The 17,589-nt window shown below is 43.4% G+C and overlaps 1 protein-coding gene across 1 annotated transcript; it reads right to left on the bottom strand.

Annotated features, from left to right (window-relative positions):
* Positions 1-8,933: 8,933 nt before the first annotated feature.
* LOC100282950 (uncharacterized) lies at positions 8,934-12,358 on the bottom strand. Its single transcript, NM_001371889.1, has 3 exons — positions 12,120-12,358; positions 11,462-12,007; positions 8,934-9,724 (listed from the first exon to the last, which is right to left on the bottom strand). The coding sequence occupies exons 2-3, from the start codon at positions 11,980-11,982 to the stop codon at positions 9,490-9,492; spliced, it is 756 nt and encodes a 251-aa protein (NP_001358818.1). The 5' UTR covers positions 11,983-12,007; positions 12,120-12,358; the 3' UTR covers positions 8,934-9,489.
* Positions 12,359-17,589: the final 5,231 nt, after the last annotated feature.

The following is a 17,589-nucleotide window of genomic DNA, read 5'->3' as shown; positions in this document are numbered from 1 at the left end:
TAGTGCCATCCATGAGAAGGATGATCTCTTGGACTCCCAAGAGGATTTCCTAATCTAGGAAAACAAAAAGCATGTTAAAGTTAAAAATGCTTATGCTTTATAAGTTGAAAATGTGAAAAATTATCTAGTGAGCTAAGCACTTGCTATGAGACTATAGACAACCTTAGAAATGAGAATTCTAATTTGTTAGCTAAGGTTGATTCTATTGCTTGTAATGTTTCAATTCCCAATCTTAGAAATGATAATGATGATTTGCTTGCTAAGATTGAAGAATTAAACATGTCTCTTGCTAGCCTTAGGATTGAAAATGAAAAATTGCTTGCTAAGGCTAAAGAATGAGATGTTTGCAATGCTACAATTTCCGACCTTAGAACTAAAAATGATATATTGCATGCTAAGGTTGTAGAATTGAAATCTTACAAACCCTCTACATCTACCGTTGAGCATACTTCTATTTGTACAAGATGTAGAGATGTTGATGTCAATGTTATTCATGATCACATGGCTTTAATTAAACAACAAAATGATCATATAGCAAAATTAGATGCTAAAATTGCCGAGCATGAACTTGATAATGAAAAATTTAAATTTGCTCGTAGTATGCTTTATAGTGGGAGACGCCCTGGCATTAAGGATGGCATTGGCTTCCAAAAAGGGGACAATGTCAAACTCAATGCCCCTCCTAAGAAATTGTCTAATTTTGTTAAGGGAAAGGCTCCCATACCTCAGAATAACGAGGGTTACATTTTATACCCTGCCGGATATCCTGAGAGCAAAATAAGGAGAGTTCACTCTAGGAAGTCTCACTCTGGCCCTAATCATGCTTTTATGTATAAGGGTGAGACATCTAGTTCTAGGTAACCAACCCATGCTAAGTTGCCTAAGAAGAAAACTCCTAGTGCATCAAATGATCATAGCATTTCATTTAAAACTTTTGATGCATCCTATGTTTTAACTAACAAATCCGGCAAGGTAGTTGCTAAGTATGTTGGGGGCAAGCACAAGGGGTCAAAGACTTGTGTTTGGGTACCCAAAGTTCTTGTGTCTAATGCTAAAGGACCCAAAACCATTTGGGTACCTAAAGTGAAGAACTAAACATGTTTTGTAGGTTTATGCATCCGGGGGCTCAAGTTGGATCATCGACAGCGGGTGCACAAACCACATGACAGGGGAGAAGAAGATGTTCTCCTCCTACGAGAAAAACCAAGATCCCTAACGAACTATCACATTCAGAGATGGAAATCAAGGTTTGGTCAAAGGATTGGGTAAAATTGCTATATCTCCTGACCATTCTATTTCCAATGTTTTTCTTGTAGATTCTTTAGATTACAATTTGCTTTCTGTATCTCAATTATGTCAAATGGGCTACAACTGTCTATTCACTGATGTAGGTGTCACTGTCTTTAGAAGAAGTGATGATTCAATAGCATTTAAGGGAGTGTTAGAGGGTCAGCTGTACTTGGTAGATTTTGATAGAGCTGAACTCGACACTTGCTTAATTGCTAAGACTAACATGGGTTGGCTCTGGCACCGCCGACTAGCCCATGTTGGGATGAAGAATCTTCATAAGCTTCTAAAGGGAGAGCACATTTTAGGATTAACAAATGTTCATTTTGAGAAAGACAGGATTTGTAGCGCATGCCAAGCAGGGAAGCAAGTTGGTACCCATCATCCACACAAGAACATCATGACAACTGACAGGCCACTGGAGCTCCTTCACATGGATCTATTCGGCCCGATAGCTTACATAAGCATCGGCGGGAGTAAGTACTGTCTAGTTATTGTGGATGATTATTCTCGCTTCACTTGGGTATTCTTTTTGCAGGAAAAATCTCATACCCAAGAAACTTTAAAGGGATTCTTGAGACAGGCTCAAAATGAGTTCGGCTTAAGGATCAAGAAAATTAGAAGCGACAACGGGACGGAGTTCAAGAACTCACAAATAGAGGGCTTCCTTGAGGAGGAGGGTATCAAGCATGAGTTCTCTTCTCCCTACACCCACAATAAAATGGTGTAGTGGAGAGGAAGAATCGAACTCTATTGGACATGGCAAGAACCATGCTTGATGAGTACAAGACATCGGATCGGTTTTGGGCCGAGGCGGTCAACACCGCTTGCTACGCCATCAACCGGTTGTATCTACACCGAATCCTCAAGAAGACATCATATGAACTCCTTACCGGTAAAAAGCCCAACATTTCATATTTTAGAGTCTTTGGTAGCAAATGCTTTATTCTTGTTAAAAGAGGTAGAAAATCTAAATTTGCTCCTAAGACTATAGAAGGCTTTTTACTAGGATATGATTCAAACACAAGGGCATATAGAGTCTTCAACAAGTGCTCCGGACAAGTTGAAGTTTCTTATGACGTTGTGTTTGATGAGACTAACGGCTCTCAAGTAGAGCAAGTTGATCTTGATGAGATAGGTGATGAAGAGGCTCCATGCATCGCGCTAAGGAACATGTCCATTAGGGATGTGTGTCCTAAGGAATCCGAAGAGCCTCCAAATACACAAGATCAACCATCCTCCTCCACGCAAGCATCTCCACCCACTCAAAATGAGGATGAGGCTCAAGTTGATGAAGGAGAAGATCAAGCAAATGAGCTACCTCAAGATGACGACAATGATCAAGGGGGAGATGCAAATGACCAAGATAAGGAGGATAAGGAACCAAGGCCGCCACACCCAAGAGTCCACCAAGCAATCCAACGAGATCACCCCGTCGACACCATCCTCGGCGACATTCATAAGGGGGTAACAACTAAATCTTGTGTTGCACATTTTTGTGAGCATTACTCTTTTGTTTCCTCTATTGAGCCACACAGGGTAGAGGAAGCACTACAAGATTCGGATTGGGTAGTGGCAATGCAAGAGGAGCTCAACAATTTCACTAGGAATGAGGTATGGCATTTAGTTCCACGTCCTAATCAAAATGTTGTAGGAACCAAATGGGTCTTCCGCAACAAGCAAAACGAGCATGGTGTGGTGACAAGGAACAAAGCTCGACTTGTGGTCAAAGGATACTCCCAAGTCGAAGGTTTGGATTTTGGTGAAACCTATGCACCCGTAGCTAGGCTTGAGTCAATTCGTATATTGTTGGCCTATGCTACTTACCATGGCTTCAAGCTTTATCAAATGGACGTGAAGAGTGCCTTCCTCAATGGACCAATCAAGGAAGAGGTCTATGTTGAGCAACCTCCCGACTTTGAAGATAGTGAGTACCCTAACCATGTTTATAAACTCTCTAAGGCGCTTTATGGGCTCAAACAAGCCCCAAGAGCATGGTATGAATGCCTTAGAGATTTCCTTATCACTAATGGCTTCAAAGTCGGAAAGGCCGATCCTACTTTATTCACTAAAACTCTTGAAAATGACTTGTTCGTATGCCAAATTTATGTTGATGATATTATATTTGGGTCTACTAACGAGTCTACATGTGAAGAATTTAGTAGGATCATGACACAAAAGTTCGAGATGTCTATGATGGGGGAGTTGAAGTATTTCTTGGGATTTCAAGTGAAGCAACTCCAAGAAGGCACCTTCCTTAGCCAAACAAAGTATACTCAAGACATTCTAAGCAAGTTTGGGATGAAGGATGCCAAACCCATCAAGACACCCATGGGAACCAATGGGCATCTCAACCTCGACACAGAAGGTAAGTCCGTGGATCAAAAGGTATACCGGTCGATGATAGGCTCTTTGCTATATTTATGTGCATCTCGACTGGATATTATGCTTTCCGTATGCATGTGTGCAAGATTCCAAGCCGACCCTAAGGAAGCCCACCTTACAGCCGTAAAACGAATCTTGAGATATTTAGTTTATACTCCTAAGTTTGGGCTTTGGTATCCTAGGAGATCCATATTTGATTTGATTGGTTATTCGGATGCCGATTGGGCGGGGTGTAAGATTAATAGAAAGAGCACTTCGGGGACTTGCCAGTTCTTGGGAAGGTCCTTGGTGTCTTGGGCTTCAAAGAAACAAAATTCCGTAGCTCTGTCTACCGCCGAAGCCGAGTACATTGTCGCAGGCCATTGTTGCGCGCAACTACTTTGGATGAGGCAAACCCTTAGGGACTATGGTTACAAACTAACCAAAGTTCCTCTTCTATGTGATAATGAGAGTGCAAACCGCATGGCGGATAATCTCGTCGAGCATAGCTGCACTAAACACATAGCCATTCGGTATCATTTTCTAAGGGATCACCAACAAAAGGGAGATATCGAGATCTCATATATTAACACTAAAGATCAATTAGCCGATATCTTTACCAAGCCACTAGATGAACAAACTTAGGCATGAGCTAAATATTCTTGATTCTAGGAATTTCTTTTGTTAATTTGCACACATAGCTCATACATATACCTTTGATCATGTCTCTTTCATATACTATGACTAATGTGTTTTCAAGTCTATTTCAACCCAAGTCATAGGTGTATTGAAAGGGAATTGGAGTCTTCGGCGAAGACAAAGGCTTCCACTCCGTAACTCATCCTTTACCGTCGCTCCGGGCAACCCTCCATCTTTGGGGGAGAGAGCCCAAGTACAAAGCAAAAGGACTCCGTCTTTGGTATAATCTTCACTCTTATGTCTTTTACCAAAGGGGGAGAAAGTAGTTATAAAAAGGGCTCTAATGACTCCGTTTTTGGCGATTCATGCCAAAGGGGGAGAAAGTATTAGCCCAAAGCAAAAGGACCGCACCACCACCTCATTTTAAAATGATTTTCAATTAGAAATTTCAAATTGGTATCTTATTATGTTCCAAAGGGGGAGAAAGTAGTATTTTCAAAATCAATATCTTAAAACCCTCTTGAACACTAAGAGGAGGAATTTCTATCAAGGGGGAGTTTTGTTTAGTTAAAGGAAAAGCATTTGAAACAGGGGGAGAAAATTTCAAATCTTGAAAATGCTTCGCAAAATCTTATTCATTTACCTTTGACTATTTGCAAAAGGACTTTGAAAAGAATTTACAAAAGAATTTGCAAAAACAAAACATGTGGTGCAAGCGTGGTCCAAAATGTTAAAAATGAAGAAACAATCCATGCATATATTATGAGTAGTTTTATTGGCTCAATTCTAAGTAACCTTTGCACTTACATTATGCAAACTAGTACAATTATGCACTTCTATACTTGCTTTGGTTTGTGTTGGCATCAATCACCAAAAAGGGGGAGATTGAAAGGGAATTAGGCTTACACATATTTCCTAATTGATTTTGGTGGTTGAATTGCCCAACACAAATAATTGGACTAACTAGTTTGCTCTAGTGTATAAGTTATACAGGTGCCAAAGGTTCACACTTAGCCAATAAAAAGACCAAGAATTGGGTTCAACAAAGAGAGCAAGGGTCAACCGAAGGCAGCCCTGGTCTGGCGCACCAGACTGTCCGGTGTGCCACCGGACAGTGTCCGGTGCACCAGGGGACTTCACGCTGAACTCCTCACCTTCGGGAAAATCCAGAGGCGCTCCGCTATAATTCACCGGACTGTCCGGTGTACACCGGACAGTGTCCGGTGCCCCAGGGGAGAGCGACTCTGGAACTCGCCAGCTTCGGGAATTCGCTCCGCTATAATTCACCGGACATGTCCGGTGTGCACCGGACTGTCCGGTGAGCCAGCGGAGCAACAACTACATCGCGCCAACGGTCACCTGCAGAAGCATTAAATGCGTGCCAGAGCGCGCAGAAGTCAGGTACGCGCGAAGTGGCGCACCGGACACTCTACAGTATATGTCCGGTGTGCCACCGGACATCCAGGCAGGCCTAGCAGTCAGAACTTCAACGGTCGGAACCCAACGGCCTGGTGACGTGGCTGACGCACCGGACAGTGTCCGGTGGCGCACCGGACTGTCCGGTGCGTCATGCGACAGCAGTCTCCACCAAACGGCTAGTTTGGTGGTTGGGGTTATAAATACCCCCAGCCACCCCACATTCAAGTCATCCAAGTTTTCCACCTTCCAACTACTTACAAGAGCTCTAGCATTCAATTCTAGACACACTCAAGTGATCAAATCCTCTCCAAATTCCACACAACGCCTTAGTGATTAGTGAGAGAGATTTGCTTGTGTTCTTTCGAGCTCTTGCGCTTGGATTGCTTTCTTCCTTTGATTCTTTATTGCGATCAACTCAATTGTAACCAAGACAAGAGGCACCAATTGTGTGGTGGCCCTTGCGGGGAAGTTTTGTTCCCGTTTGATTGAGAAGAAGAAGCTCACTCGGTCCGAGGGATCGTTTGAGAGAGGGAAAGGGTTGAAAGAGACCCGGTCTTTGTGACCACCTCAACGGGGAGTAGGTTTGCAAGAACCAAACCTCGGTAAAACAAATCCGCGTGTCATACTCTTTATTCGCTTGCGATTTGTTTTGCACCCTCTCTCGCGGACTCGATTATATTTCTAACGCTAACCCGGCTTGTAGTTGTGATTAACTTTGTAAATTTCAGTTTCGCCCTATTCACCCCCCCCCCCTCTAGGCGACTTTCAACAAGCCATGAGAAGATGAGGTCCGATGCGGGTGGAGCCGCAGCAATAGGCTAGGATATGTAGAGCAATTTCACCATGTGTCTTACAGAAACCTAATCCTCTGAAGCATGACGTTGGATACGTATCCCCGCTGACCAGTGGGACCGGACAACCCTAGCCGCAGGGACCTCAGCATCAGGGTCTCTACTGTGACTCATACGCTGGAAGGGACTGGGCAATACGTCGTACCAGACATTGAGCCATTCTTAATCCAACTTGTTTAGAGTTTCTTTCATGTGTGCATCAAAATGTTCTTCACTCCAACTTTGATCAAGCTACTATTCTCGACCCCCTTCAAAGATTTAAAAATGTCCTAACAACACGTCTAAGCGCTCCTAACACCGAGTTGGCACTTAGACATTATCATATTCTTAGCAGTCATAACTATCCTTGATCCTTATGGCAAATCCAATCTCGTGGCCAAGAAAACAAAGTGGCATCAATGTGATTGAGGCCTTATTCGTCTATAGAGAAATCGATACAAGTGATCAAACTTTATATAAATTAGACAAGCAATCTGGCTAAAAATAATTCTATATCACGGTTCCCAAGAGACTCTTTGTGGTAGATCAGCCACAAGCCATGAGAAGATGAGGTTCGATGCGGGTGGAGCCGCAACAATAGGCTAAGATATGTAGAGCAATTTCACCATGTGTCTTACAGAAACCTAATCCTCTGAAGCATGACGTTGGATACGTATCCCCGCTGACCAGTGGGACCGGACAACCCTAGCCGCAGGGACCTCAACATCGGGGGTCTCTACAGTGACTCATACGCCGGAATTTGGAAGGGACTGGGCAATACGTCGTACCATACATTGAGCCATTCTTAATCCAACTTGTTTAGAGTTTCTTTCATGCGTGCATCAAAATGTTCTTCACTCCAATATTGATCAAGCTACTATTCTGGACCCCCTTCAAAGTTCAAAGATTAAAAAATGTCCTAACATCACGTCTAAGCGCTCCTAACACCAAGTCGGTACTTAGACATTATCATATTCTTAGAAGTCATAACTATTCTTGATACTTATAGCAAATCCAATCTCGTGGCCAAGAAAATGAAGTGGCATCAATGTGACTAAGACCTTATTCGTCTATCAAAGAATCGATACAAGTGATCAAACTTTATATAAATTAGACAAGCAATCTGGTTAGGAATAATTCTATATCACAGTTCCCAAGAGACTCTTTGTGGTAGATCAGCCACAAGCCATGACAAGATGAGGTCCGTTGTGGGTGGAGTCGCAACAATAGGCTAGGATATGTAGAGCAATTTCACCATGTGTCTTATAGACAGGTAGTACGAACTCACTAGTTTGTCCAACCACGAGTAATAAGCATGTATGTTGGAGTCCCATTGGCTTCGAGGGATGGCTATGGCGACAGAGCAACCGGTTGTGGTGGGCTCAGAGAGACAGGATGGTGACACAAGAACATTTTTTTTTGTCCCATGCCATTAGTAGTTGCTCTCCCATGCTCGCATTCAAAAAAAAAAATCCATCGACACAGTGATTTAAACAATGAAATAAATATATGTGGATAAATGACGCAAACATTCATCATGCAAACTTTGAGATGAAAAAAAATATGTACAAGAGAGAACAAAAGGAAATCAGGATGCAGTTGGTGCGGGCTATAGATCAAGGTGTACACAGTCCAATTATATCATGACTATCATTCGCTGAAAAATCATATCATGGTTTTATGTTTTTTTGGTTTGTTTGCCTAGTATAAAATATATTATCCTAAAATTTTGCATGAACATGGATGGATACTCGCGTCTACTCCATTCCTATTGCAACACGACGATGAGCCGGTGAGGCCGCGAGAAAGCATGTGTGTAGGGTGGTACAATGGGCTAGAACTGTGCCAAGACAGAAAGAAAGCACCCTCGAACTTGATATGGCCATGTGGGTGTCTTCCAAAGGGAGGAGAGGCTAGACAGGACCACCTTTTCGTTGGCAAAATCAAAGAGAGAATCACGCAAACTACAGAAACCTAATCCTCTGAAGCGCAGTTTATAAAGTTAAAAGAAGGCGAGTTTGCAGTGTGCTTCAAGCGTATCCGCGAGTGCTGCAAACCACACGGACTAGATCTGAAGAGAAAGTAATTGCACACGGTAGTCCCCTCGCGATGGTACACTTTCAAATTCAAACACATTCCGTGCGCACGTAATTGCACTTGCGTTTTACTCACAACGCCTCCTCGATCCTGCATTTATAATCGGCACCGCAGAGCACAAACATATCCCGTGAATCAGATAGATCAGGATCCTGCAATTTACTGCGCGCCTCTGCCTCCCTGCGACGCTGATAACTGCAGGCTCCGCACAGAATTCTGAGGCCGCAGAGATCAGCACCACCAGAGATGAGAGACAGGCAAGCATCCAGGGAAAAAAACGCAACACGGAAGCAGAAGGATCTGACAACCCTTTTTTTCCCTTTATTACCTCCAGAGACACGCTACAGCAAAAGCAAGAACCGACGAGTCCACAAGGATCAGAAGCATCGGAACAAAGCGCGAGGAATGTTCAACATGATCCAATCCATCACACGCCGAAACAACACGCAAAGCAACAAACAGAGAACCTTTCGAAAGCTAGAACCAAAAAAAAAAATGGCTAGGCTAGCAGCAACCCTCGCGATGATAAAACACCAGCAGCACACATCAATCATCTTCTACTACTTGCTTCCAACTACACCTAGACACTGTCAGAGAAACGCCGCGCAATCATGCTCCCTTTTTTTTCTCTCGCGGGATCGCCACCCTCTTGATCTTTATCAAAGGCATTCATCATAAACAAAAATGCAGTATCATCGTCCCCCGGCCCCATGTCGAGCTTTTACTTCAACCAACCCAGCACCCACCAGCCTGTTCTTCCAGATCCGCTAACTTACCGACCCGGCGTCCGGAGTAATGGCTTTTTTGGAGTTTTTTTTTATTCGGGGGCCATGTATGTGCGCCAAAGAACTTGTTAGCCGGGGACGTTGAAGTGGAAGAGCCAAGAGATGACGAAGGCGAACACCATGCAGGCGAGGAGGAAGTTGAGGAACCGATGCCCCTGCCAGAACCTCCGGGGTTCGGCTGGTGGCGGCGGCGCCTGCGCGGCGGCGGCGGCGGCGCTGTTTGTTTCGCTCCACTGGTCGCTGAACTCGGGATCCCCCAAGACTACCACGTTGGATGCAGTCGAGCTACATATCTCACAGACCCTGGCAGTGAAGAACAAGAGAGGCATTTTTAGTCCATATACACTGTCCAAGTCCAATTGCATTCTGCAAAGCATAACCGACTGTAGCGACACTTCGAATTTATTTTCTTTTTCGTGACAGAAGGATAATAAGTTATAAGTCGATGTCTCTAAGCGTGGAGTAAAAGAGAACAAGGTAGCAGACCTTGGCTTCATATCATGCAAGGGATTAGAAAGCAAAGAAAATCAGATGTGGCACAAGAACTGAAACTCCCTATGAAAGAAAGAAAGGCCTAAGCCACATTGCTTGGAATGGAACAGATCTGTGCTCCGAATGGATACGCCGATGGGTGTGTTTTATGTTCTACACAACAGGGCATAACCGTCTCTGCATGTATTATTCGGACGTTTGCCTAATTTGCATGTGCCCAACATGAACAACAAACAAAGGAACAACAAAGCGGCATAAAACATGAACAACAAACACATGAACTGTTTGATTATAGACCAACTGTTGCATTTGTTTCCCTGAACATTGGATTAGCACAGTAATCGTTCCTGTGAGCTCTACGTATTTAACATCACATCGTGTGATAGAAATAAATGTAGACAATGAAAAAGTGCTAGCTACCAAAAGGACCAATTACTTCTTTTTATTAACACTGTTCCTGGCCTTAATCGTGGTTGCTCATTCGAACTAAAGTTACCAGCATGTGTTACAAGTTTGAACTAATTACCCAAAAAAAAACACATCCTACCTGTTTCAAAGATGTACTATAATGTAGAGAGAAATTTAGCAGCCAAACTGAATTTCTAGGGAGGAAAAAACCTTTGTTGTGATCAATTCGTGACTCCTAAACCCCAATTTTTTATTAAGGTGGCAGTTCTTGTTTCCAATAGTAATTGGAGATTAGCAAGGTACTCCTATTCTTAAGCAGCAATGCAAGCAGCCAAGCACCATCAATCTACTGAACAATAGAGAATTCCAATGTGTGCTAAAAACATGATGAAAGCTGCTCTTCTCTAGAAATATCTGCACCTCTACTTCCTGTAAGTGCGACACTTTATGATTGCTGACTGCTGCGCACAACAATTTTCATGAAAGCGCATAGTGAAAGTGACACAATTGCACTGCCCCCTATGCCACCAGACAAAAACCCATGTCACAAGTACTCAAATCAGACCACATCAATCTATCAGTAACAGACTTGGTCGGCACAAGATGCCATACAAACTCTTAAAGAAAAAAAACAGAACACTTTAAGAGCAAACAGATAATGCACAGAATCTGTGAGAAAGCAGACTGAAAGAACAAATCCTAACCTTATCTTCTTCAACAATCTCAACATTAGGGAATCCTACAAGCCTACTAGTTATTAATGTACTTTGCCTTTTCCTCCCCATTTGTGCTGCCTTTACCTTTGGCAACCTAAAGCGAATGAAAACAACCTCCACCTGCTAAGATTCCTTAACCATGTGTTGATGCACCACCAAATGCATTCATCACCTTTCAGATAAAACCTATATCTGCGGTCAATAAACCCTGAAAATCTGTGTGGCGTTCGAAGGGTGTAGGCCAGAAGGGTGGGTGGGCGGTCGTTAGTTAGTGTGCGCTTGATGTTACGTCTGCATCGTGTCTCTCCAACTTAAAAGTAGGAGGCCAATTTCAGAAGGAAAAAACAACATGACGAGCTTGCACATTGAACTAATTGAATTGAACTGGACTGAATCGCCGAGGGTTCAATGGACTGGGACTTACTTGTTGCCTCTAATCTTGAACCAGGTGTCGGCGCACTGCTTGTGGGCGTAGGATAAGTCCCCCTTGCAGGAGCAGCCGAGCGTGATGCCGGCACCGGACTCGGCCGCCGCGCTCTCCAGGCCAAGGTGGCAAATGCGACAGTTCTGTTCGGTCTTCTCAGGGCTGGCCTTGATGATCTCGCTCAGTCCGGCCTCCAGGTCAACGTCGTCCAGCGAGCCCTCTGACACGCACGACGACTTCCTGCAGTGTTGTCTCACGGCCTCGCCGTCGGCGTCGGCGTCGGCGTCGACGGAGCTCGCGCGGGCGGACACGCACGGCGAGACGTAGTCCTCGTAGGCGGTGGAGTCGTGGCGCGAGTGAGACGGCCACGACCGGTCCTCCGCGTCCGAGAAGTACTGGCTTTCTTCCCCGTCTCCATCGTCGCCGTCCGCAAACTCAGGCGCACCACGGCGAAGCTCGCCGCGCTCAAGGTCCTTGGCGCCAGTGTGGTCCATCGACGAATGCCCTCCGCCGCCCACCATCTCGATGGAAACAATCTAGCCCGACCTAAACATCAACAAATGCAACCGTACGAAAGGAATTACTCACGGAAACATTAATCTAGCGCTTCCCAACATCAAAACCCCAACTCAATAACTCATCGAGAACCGAGATTTACCGAGAAACCCGCCTCTGCCGCGCCGCTCTCGGCTCTCCAAATCCCACCTCGTCCAAGAATCAAGACCGAACCAAGACGGCCAAAAGAAACGCGGGCAATGCGATCGCGAGCAGCGATCCAAAGAAGAATGGAACCCACTAATGCGGCACTGGACGGCTCCTCAAGGAGTGGGGTTCCCGTGAGGTTTCTTGGTCCATCGCCGCAGCAAGAAGACAAGAGAAACCGGGGGAGAGAGAGCGGATTATATGTGCTGCACACACACACAATGAGGGCGAAAAAAGGGCGAGAAAGAAAAAGAAAAGCCTGTGCTTGCCGGTAGGGGAGGCCGAGACTCTGAAGAGAGTGAGAGGAGACAAACCATTCCCCCTCTCAAATACTCCTCATTTATTCTTTCCCTATTTTTTTCTTCTGTCTAACTATTTTTTCTATTTAACTCTCTTTTACTCTTTAACTAAGGTATTTGTCTTTTATATATCAATTTTTAGAGTTTTAAAAAATACTATTCTATTCAATTTTTTTATTTGTCGCGTTTAATAAACTAGGGAATCGAGAGGTAGTACCATATTTGTAGTAACGCAACACATATTATTACCTGCTAATTATAATGAAAAAAGATTAATTTTACATTGTGGCCACCGGGAGGGCGCCGTTGGAGGCGAGGAGGAGCCGACAGTGGGAGGAGGCCGGGGCTCCCACCTATGGGTCAAGGATGGACAATGAGGGTAGGCGTGTAGCTCAAGATTGCTTCCTGTGATCTGGCATCTGTGGATAATAATGGGCGGATAGCCGGATGCACATACAATGGAGTTGGAGACGTATAGGCAGTTTTTTTTTTTTTGTTGGTTTAGCCCTTTTTTCCTTCAATGAAATATCCTGTTTTTCGTGTGATCCGGTTTACGTACATATAAGTCAAACTTCACTCTACAAACAGTACAATATACAATACAAAATAGAGCTTTGGATAACCGTATGTATAAAATTTTGAACACTGTCTCAATAAAAATACTGATTTGTTAGACGTAAAAACTATACTCGCACTCTGCATAGTGGTGTAGTGAGATATTAGAAATGTAGGTTCTAACTACTTCAAGTCACTGAGATCGGCCCAAAAAATCAATGAGTACTTTACGTCAGTTGAGTGAGGAAAAAACTAAACTAGAATGACATTCATCCCTAATTAGTTAGATGACCCCAAAAAAGCATCATTGAGCAACCACCGGCATCCCTCGCATAGATTTGTTTATCTTTCTCGTCATTTATGACAACCCCACATAAAAACATATCATAGTACCAATGTCCGTTTCTTGCAGATACGAATAGCATGTACTACTCCGTATAATAATAGATTGTCTGTCTTTGTCGTCATTTAAGACAAGCGCTCATAAAAGCATGTCGAAATACCAACGCCAGTTATTAATTAGCTGCAGATATAGTTTGTTTCTTTACGCCTAACATGGGTTAGCAAAAGAGAAATGTTTTTTTATTTGTTAGATATCATGATAAAAAATCATTTTCATATATAAGTTACATACAAGTTGTTGGAATATGATACAAATCTGCATTTGTTTCTTACAGTTTGTCTATCCTATGTATATTTACACGTACTCACTATGTTCTTTTTTAACTGTTATGTTTTAGTTTAAAAATAAACTAGCGGTGTAGAAATATATTCAAGAACGGATATAGTACCTCGTAAATCACATGGGAATAGGGACGACTTATAAACCCTGTACCCTAAAAATACATAATTTAGGGTTTAACTGTTAACGCTCAGTTTATTTTTAGTACACTAAAACTAAACACTATTTTGAGATAACTTTGTTGGGATGCTCTAACACTGGACGTTTTTATTGTTGATGAAGATGTTTGAGGTAAGTAGTACTGAATTTGTTGACTTTTGGGGGTGGGTATCACTCGAAAACTGAGAGCATGGGGCTATTCTAGACAAGGGCGACACACGAGATGCGTGCGGTGAAGTTGTATACTGTACGTATCATGCTGGAAAAGGAGTCGGTTTCCCGTGCGGCATATGAGTGGGTGGCAAGCCTCGCATCGTTTTTCCATGGTTTTCAGTGAGGCCCGTCCAGCGTCCATCGCCATTCTCCGCCGCAGCAGTACTACACTGAGCGCTGTCGATCAGCACACGAAGGCACTAGTCAAATTGGCGCGTCAAGCATCTGCTTCCCATCGGGCTTCTGAGCTCGATATGATTCGACATGAGGTATTCTCGGCTCGGCACGCCCGGCTGCATCATCGCCACTGAAAAATCAAGTGAAATGCTCGTGTATAAAATGTAAGAGACGATGATGGCCTGGCACGCAGACCGCAGGCACGGGGCAATCGAAATTGTAGCCGACCCGACCCGACACCTACGTACGATAAAGATGTGACGATTCCAGGTACTGGATAGCAACAGCAATAGCAAGATTAATGGCCATGTAGTAGCTAGTTGCCCTTAGGGAAGAACCGGCGCGTCATGATGTTTCTCGCTAGGTGCATCATTCATGGTGTCCCCTGGGTCGCCAGCGTTTTGCTCTGCGGTCCGCGCTCCGCCACACCGATCAAAGCTACTAGGCAGAGGCAGAGCCGGCAGCCATGCATGATTCATCTGCCGCACGCTAGCGCTTCGTTGAACTCAGCGAGATCCCATGGCCAAAATCATGGTGGCGGGTCACTCGCCTGCATTTGCCGCGTCTCCTCGTTCCGCAACTTGACCAGTTTAGCCAAAGGTTTAGGTGTCCATAACCTCCCCCCCACTCTGGCATTAACAAAGGATCAGCACATGCTGTAGGCCAGGGAGCAGCTGCTAGCTGCTTCTCGAGGCTTCAGTTCAGAGGCACCCTTTGCATCTTCAGAAGGTCAAGGCTAGCTGCTTCTTGACAAGGTTTTGGTTTCAAAGCCCTATCTTCTGCCAGGCTATTGATTCGGTGATTCGGTCAGATTAAATACGGGTGGCGATTGCTTGCTTTTAATCGAATTGTTGGTCGTCGCCAGAACTCATGCACCGTACCATAGAGCTGATCCGGTCACAAAAAGTTAACTCTAATCATGTGTGCAGTAGTGCAGGCAGCCGAACGGATCGTCGACCCATAACTGAAAATTTAGAGCTGATAAATAAATACTCCAGGGCCACGATACGCTCTGATTAAAAAAAAACCCTCTGCGCCCCTCCATAAATGGTATAATAACGTCAACCGTTACCACACGTCCACATCGATGCTAGATTGCTAGTGCGATCTGCACCCCTCCGTGAGATTACATTTTTTAATTATGAGATGTGCTAAAATTTAGAGCTGGCTGGCTCGATTGCTCTAAAGTTACTTTAGTCAATTCTCACCGTAATTTTCATTCTCATTACTGAGAATGAGATGACATATCACCATATTTGATGACATGATACGGTATTTATGATGAGAGAGATACAAAGAGTTTTATGAAAAGAGAGACGGTTTCATCCATATGAAACTTTGAATACACAGTTTCATAGATACAAAAGTTGATGTGTCACTTTTGAAGAAAACCGTGCAATAAAACTTCTACCGGAAATGACCTAAAGGTTAGCAATATACGAAGCATAGTTACTATATAATAATACAAAGCTACATATTTAATATTTGATTTATCTCTTTTATCCAACCGACTATTCTTTCTATTTCTCCTTCACGTGTCATCTTTAAAAATCTAAAACCGGCCCACCCTAAAATAGGTAGGACTGTCAAAGGGACCTGGCACAAATACTTTAGTACTAGTAATAATGCCCTTCGAGTGGATGTAGGTAAACGCTGCGGTTCAGTGGCACCGTCCGTGCAGCAGTAATTACCAGCGTCATGAAAGTAGTGTGCCTCGCATTTACGAAGCCGATGATGACACGGAAGATCAGACAGAAGAGTTATGGAGGGGAACACGAGAATCGGAGCCAAGATCACGCTGGTTCGTACCAGGATCGGCGATGCAGGCTACTATATACTACAGCTTCTTAACTGCGGTACGGGACCAACTTCGCTGAGGCTTTTTTTTCTCTCTCCCTCTCTCTCTCGTCCAGAACATGAACAACCTGCAGGTACCATGAAACAGAGGCATTCTTCGGTTGGTTCTTCCTCGTCTCCTTTGGAAAGATGGAACGGATGATTTCTGAATTAATATTTTGTTTTCTATAAGTAAACACGTCTACATTGACTTCCACTAAGCGTCTGTTTTGTTCGATGCGCGAGGGACGCAGTACAAAATAAGCTATTTTAAGATATTTGCCTCTACAACAACACATATCGCTCGCTAGGGTTGAACAGAGGGAGCTTGATTTGTTGATGTTTTACTTTTAACAATGTTTAAAATGAATGGTTGTCTTTTTTTCAATTTGTAAGGCCGTATGCAAGAGATTGCAAAAGACTAGAATATTTTGTTTCCATAATTAAAAAAGTTCAAACCATGGTAGTAAAAAACGAGCACTCCCCTTAAACAAAGCTTGTGTTGGTTTGTACTATATATAAAAGATAGATATTTTAGATAACCCATCAAACCAATGTATAATATGAAATATAGAAACTGATACACGGTCAACTAAGGCCCCGTTTCAATCTCACGGGATAAACTTTAGCTTCCTACTAAACTTTAGCTATATGAATTGAAGTGCTAAAGTTTAGTTTCAATTACCACCATTAGCTCTCTTGTTTAGATTACAAATGGCTAAAAGTAGCTAAAAAAAGCTGCTAAAGTTTATCTCACGAGATTGGAACAGGGCCTAACTATAGCTAGTCGACATGTAAACAAAATTCCACATGATACCCCATCCGTCTCTGAGCCAAGATCACGAGAATCGAAGCCAAGATCCCGCAGGTTCGTACCAGAATCGGCGATGCAGGCTATATACAGCTACTTACGCAGTAACTGCCAAATCCGGACATGCGGTATGGGACCAACATCGCTGAGCCTTTTTTTTCTCTCTCTCGTCCAGAACATGAACAACCTGCAGCTGCCATGAAGCAGAGGCATTCTTCGGTTATTCCTCGGCTCCCTCCTTGAAAGATCGGACGAATGTTTTATGCATTAGTGTTTTGTTTTCTACCGGTCATATACAAACTAGATACTATATCACGATTCTCTAAGCACTAATATATCTAAGAGCATGTACAACCCATTTAATATGAGGTTTTTTGAAGGGTCTAACAATCTAAGTGGGAAAAAATATAAGATAGAAGCTCTTCGCGAAGAGTCCGTCTCTTCACGACTTTTTATACACATTGTCTTTTAACTACGTTGATATCTAGAGTTTCAATATTGTACCATGTAATCTTTTAGTGGTCTTTTATACTTGAAAAATCGAACTGATGTCTCAGAGTTATACATGCCCTAAGAAACCCTACATATAACCTAATGCATCTAAATCTTATATGTTATTCACTACAACCTCTTAAAAATACGACTCATTTATATATGTTGTAGGGATAAAACCGTATCTAAACTTACAAATGTT

This window comes from Zea mays, chromosome 6 (assembly GCF_902167145.1).
Source record: "Zea mays cultivar B73 chromosome 6, Zm-B73-REFERENCE-NAM-5.0, whole genome shotgun sequence".
In the NCBI taxonomy this organism is placed as follows: Eukaryota; Viridiplantae; Streptophyta; class Magnoliopsida; order Poales; family Poaceae; genus Zea; species Zea mays.
This window is presented reverse-complemented; position numbering and strand designations above follow the sequence as displayed.

Excerpts from the sequence above, each read along its gene's own strand:
- LOC100282950 (NM_001371889.1), bottom strand. The coding sequence starts at position 11,982 with ATGGTGGGCGGCGGAGGGCATTCGTCGATGGACCACACTGGCGCCAAG. Across the intron at positions 9,725-11,461 it reads TTCAAGATTAGAGGCAACAA|GGTCTGTGAGATATGTAGCT; the intron begins GTAAGTCCCAGT and ends CTTCACTGCCAG.